Genomic DNA, 5,000 nt, shown 5'->3' with positions numbered 1-5,000 from the left:
CTTTCATGTGGTTCTCGCTAGCCTTTTTGTCTGCACTTTTACGCCCTCTCTAGCTATTTCTCTCTCTACAAAATATTACAATCCCAGCAGACGAGCGACCAGTACAGACACTCGACGGCAGCATCATCGGGCTCCTTGGATTTGGGATTCTTTTTCATTTTTCCATCTACCTCGTCCAGCAGCTCCTGCTTTTCGTTCGATTTCATAGCCTGAATACCGCAAGCCTGTTGTGAACGGCGCCGGACAGTGGACCGCTTGCGAGATCGATTTCTGCGTCGCTCCTTCTTCATCATCACCACGCACGGCGTTCTCGGTTTGCGCTTCAGATAGGGCACACCATTGTCCAGATACTCGAAAAGATGCGGCTCGCGTTCCGCAAAGGCCCGAACCATATCGACCGCACTATCCGCCCGATCAATCGAATCAATGTCCTCATCTGCGCTGTTCTTTTTCGAAGCAGTACTACGGCGCCGCTGTCGACTATGCTTCTGCTGCTGCTGCTGTTGCTGCTGTTGATTCTGTTGTGCCTGGTGCTGCTCCCCGATGGCCAGTGTGCTGCCGTTGTGTACGTTCTCTACTGAGCGATTATCATTGTTCGATGACAGCAACGACGAGGAAGACTGTGCATTCGAACAGTTACGATCCTTTACTTCCGGTTCTTCATCTTCATCGATCAGAGCCAACGCCTCGAATTGGTTGCTGGTTGCGATTTCTTTTTCCTGCAATGACAAAGACAGTGGAATGAATTTATTGTCACCATGCTAGCTAGCATGGGCACTGTACAACATACCTTACTGTTGGCAACATCACCACCGTTCAGATTATTCAACTCGATCGGTACGACGATCGTCGAAGATGGCGAAGATCTTCCGCCAACGGCTCCTTCGTCCTCGACCGGCTGTGGCTGTTCTGTGGTACTAGTAGCGATCGCCTCCGGATTAGTACTCGATCCGTTCAGCTCGGTCGTCGCTATCTGCGGCATAGCAGCGCAGTTAGCGTCAGGCTCGGTTGTCCCCTTCGAAACGAGACTCATCGCACCAGTAGTAATTCCGGCCATCGTCGCTAAGTCCAGGTGATGTTCCGGTAGTTCCCTGAAAAAGAAATTTCTACAACAAATTGCTAATGCTGCATAAGGCGAGCTACACACTACAGACGATGTTCACTGTACACGATACACAAAGGGGCAAATAGGAACTGGCGAAAGCGTGAATGATGATGAAGATGTTGATGATGATGGTTGGTTTGCTGGATTGGTTCGGTTGATCGTATGCTACTAAGTACTCGGCCACACTGTAGAACTACTCCACGGAAGATCTGCTTCGTTCGGATGCCGTCAAATGACTGACGGCCAAACGAGTGAGCTGGTATGACAAGAGATCTCCAAAGCTCACTGCAGCTTCTATCCATGGGTCCAGGGGTGTTAGCGAGACGCCGGATTCGTGGATGTCAGCACTTTGGGTTTCAAGTTGTGGCGACGTATGCACTATGATCCCGATCATATGATGAGATGGGTGACGATGGAGCGAGAAGCGTTAAGACCCTTCCAACTGTGGCAACTGCGGCCATAAACACGTTAGCTACACACGCCCCAAAGTGTCGCGACGATATCCGCGCGTAGCCGCGACTTACCACCGATCATCGAGCGGTTAGTTTGGTAGAATAAACAATGCCACCCTCACTCGCCCTCATCGTTGAGTGAGATTGGGATGTCATTATGTCAGCGGATTTCTAACCCCCACCGTCCATACATTCCCTGCCAGCACCAAAGGGGTACTGGCTTTTACGAACGTGGCATCACAGCACAAGGGCTGCAAGGTTTTCGTCACGACAAACACGTGACGAAGAGGTGCGCAAAGGGACAAACGTTCGTTCGTTCGAATGTGTATGGTAGCGGCCAATTCCAGGCAACGCCGGGGGCACTTAACCCCACTCCAATGGGCTAACACATCCTTATTTAGTGTCAGCAAGGTTTGCTTCGGCATGTACTACAGGCCAGGCCACGGTCCAACGATCAAGGGGCCAACGAAGCTTCAATAAACCCTGTGGGGATCAAGAAAGTGAATTTCTTTTAAGTATTTTTTAACTCGTTCTTCACGTGAAGCCGGGTGGTTGGTGACCAGACCTCTAATGAGTGAAATGACACGTTTGTTCATAATATCATAACCCCCCCTTGGATCGTAAAAGTGTTCCAGTGAAGTAATCACCGTAAATGATGAAATGCTTGATGAAGCGAATTTGCATTCTCGCTCACTCTTCCTCTGTCTCTGCTGGGAAGGGGGACCACTGTCTGGATCACGGGATGATCATCAGACGAGTCGAATTCGTCGTCAGTGTTTACACAAGTAAACAAACGTCGCAGAATCTACACGCCATGCTCCGAGGAACAATAGCTGTTACTTGTAATCAGTCCTCCAGTGAGTGGATCGCAGGCCCAGAAAGGGGGTTAGCAGCATACTCAAAGCACACAGACGTAGCATGCCATGAGGCGGGATCACATTTCATCTAGCACAAGCACTTTTCCTCAAATTACTTCCCGTCGCCTTGGCGATCGCCTGTGGTTTACTACGACAAAATGTCACCAGCAAGAGCCACTTGTTTCCACTGGTAACTAGTTCTGTTATTCGATAGAACAACGTATCCATCGGCCTGCCGCCAATGGCCTTCTTTTGGAGCCATGCTTCGTGCGACACATTCCTGGCGATGATGATCTAGAGATTGTTTCAAAATTTGAAACACAGAAGATCGCACGATAGGGAATCACGAACGCGATACACGTATGACGCACATTGCGGTGGACCAAAACGGAATAGATGGACAGCCGATTAGAGGGGCAATTAAGGTTCGCGCACTTCTCAGAAAATGGGAATTGGTACTGTTGCTGTTATCAATCGAACGGGTGCTCGAGCTGCACCTAAAACCCGTACCGTAAGATGACACGCACGAGCTGTATCGGTTCAGGTGCCTGATTCTGGTCGGCCACCGATGATGACGATGAGCGATCGGTGGCCACGAGCGAACCCCGAGATCCGTGCCGGGATGGAGGTAACCGGAACGTTACCCTATCCTTTCGTCCCCCTTGGCCATACATGGCGAATGGCCAATCGTTACTGTCGCTGTTTATTGTGGGGGAAGACCGCCAGATGGAATCGCGATACCTGCTGCCGGCAGTCAGAATGATACTGGCGGGGCAAGTGCGCCACGATCTATCCAGGTCCGGTTGGAACAGCTGGTTGCTACTATGCTCGTGTGCAGTGGACGCACGTAGATAAGGTGGTGAGCTCCTCACCCCGTCCATCCCATCCTGATGTGCCAACAACAACAAAAAGCGCTACACCTACCACACACACCTGCACCCGTTGGGGGCTGCCGGCCGCTCCGGTTGGTGACATGCGGGTGACATGGTGCGCGCGTGGTCTGTAGGCCATGGCCAGTCGCGTGTGAGGGTGAATTGACGTGTTTACTCTATTTTCAGCCCCCTTTTTTTGCCACCTCGTGATTCCAGAGCGGACCAGCCCCCCGCCAGTTCGGTCTTCTTCAATCGCACTAGGAACACGTTGCTGAGCGCAATTCCCAACGTCGCGCGAGTGTCAATGTGTCACATTCGTCCCTCTACCCCATCCTCTTTCGATCCAGTCTAGGGAGGGGGGGGGGGGGAGGGGGGTTTGATAGATGAGTTCAAAGTGGTCTGCTACCCACCCAATCTGCCCCAGCCCCAGGTCCCTCAATCGAGAGCTAGATCGATTTCTACGCTGAGTATAGGCATGCCTTGCCTAGCACGTGACACAAGAGCGCGCATCGCGATGCATCGATGCATTCGCTGCTGCAACAGCCTGCTAGGTTTTCGGAATTTCTGCCTTCACCGCCTGCTACAGCTGGATGTTGGTGTGTGGCAGTGGTCGCTTATGGCTCGCTGTGATTGGTTTGCAAGTTCCCGAGATCGATTCGTAATTCAATTGTTGTATTTCCTGTTTTCGGAATCAGGAATCGAAAAATGCAAAATCCTAACGCACAATTTGGAGCGTATTCCCGGCCAATTCCAGGTACTCTATTGTGTGTCATTGAAGAGAGGAACAGCTATTGCAAGGATTATGCAAATCGGAGTAAAAAAAATGGCAATCAACAAAGCAGGGCCGGTTTCAATGTCCCGGGGCTACGCAATATGCTGGAGGAGGTGGTATTGAATGACTGGCTCAAAACTGAGAAGCCGGCCAATCCAAGGCCAATCCCCACCCCAAAAACTTGCCAAAACGCTGATTCTGCGATCCCAGCAAAAAACCCGTTTTGAGCGGGGACCACGAAGGTAACTCCGTGACGTGTACCATGGAATGTGCATCGAGCGCCGTGTGAGCAAACGAAGAATGAGGGATGTTGGAGGGTGGTGTGCGGTGAGGTGTGGGGTTTTACTTACGCGTTTATGATTTTACTGTGATTAAGCGGTCCTCCCAGCGTCCAGGGTTCATTTTTGCGGGGCTGCATTCCGTAAGTTTGTGGAAGACCGCTTTTGGTGGGATTGAAGGTACCCTTACGATTGTGCTTCTTGCGGCCCGGAATCCACAGGATGCGCAGGTTACTCGTCTTTTTCGGCTTGCTCTTGGAGGCGGAAGACGACATTTTTGGGCGTTGTTTGGACGGTAGAGATGAGAGGAAGGTGGCGTCGAGAGGATTCGCACGCTCCGATGAGTCACAGTCGGCGGTGGGATGAGATCAACAGGCAGACGACGCACCGCATAACGGCGGAAATGGCCCGGGTTATAAGCGAAGATTTCCTTTTTAATCCTCTGGCCCCGGAAGAGTAGCATTAACTGGCTGGCTAGTTTCGTAACAGATCACTCTCTACAGATCACAACAACGAACCGATTAGCACTTCGACCTGCGTGTAATCGCGTGGCGTGGCACACCACGGATTTCCCTGCTCACCGTTGACACACTTTTCCTCGCTAGAAAAGGGCCGTTTCACTGTGCGCCACTACTCGTTACAGCATCTTCCACCGTAACGCGAT

At 51.5% G+C, this 5,000-nt stretch overlaps 2 protein-coding genes across 6 annotated transcripts in view; one reads left to right on the top strand and one right to left on the bottom strand.

The window, feature by feature from the left end:
- LOC126573948 (tyrosine-protein kinase receptor torso) overlaps positions 1-5,000 on the top strand; it is an 18,922-nt gene that overhangs the window by 9,802 nt on the left and 4,120 nt on the right. The gene's annotated exons all lie outside the window — the stretch shown is intronic.
- Positions 1-5,000, bottom strand: part of LOC126573950 (putative uncharacterized protein DDB_G0277255) — a 5,612-nt gene that overhangs the window by 495 nt on the left and 117 nt on the right. Inside the window, exons 1-4 of one of the 5 annotated variants that reach the window (XM_050233781.1) lie at positions 4,918-5,000; positions 4,409-4,833; positions 791-1,106; positions 1-719 (exon numbers count right to left, since the gene is read on the bottom strand). The exon at positions 1-719 is cut by the window's left edge and continues 495 nt beyond it; the exon at positions 4,918-5,000 is cut by the window's right edge and continues 117 nt beyond it. In XM_050233781.1, coding sequence (XP_050089738.1) covers positions 66-719; positions 791-1,106; positions 4,409-4,611 — 1,173 coding nt within the window. In that variant the 5' untranslated portion in view covers positions 4,612-4,833; positions 4,918-5,000 and the 3' untranslated portion in view covers positions 1-65. Of the gene's footprint in view, positions 720-790; positions 1,107-2,924; positions 3,156-4,408 lie in introns of those variants that run through there. The other 4 variants (XM_050233780.1, XM_050233782.1, XM_050233783.1 and 1 more) reach the window with 4 other exon arrangements.

Source organism: Anopheles aquasalis, chromosome 3, assembly GCF_943734665.1.
Source record: "Anopheles aquasalis chromosome 3, idAnoAquaMG_Q_19, whole genome shotgun sequence".
NCBI classification, from domain to species: Eukaryota; Metazoa; Arthropoda; class Insecta; order Diptera; family Culicidae; genus Anopheles; species Anopheles aquasalis.
The sequence above is the reverse complement of the archived record's forward strand: the minus strand, read 5'-3'. Positions and strand labels throughout refer to the sequence as shown.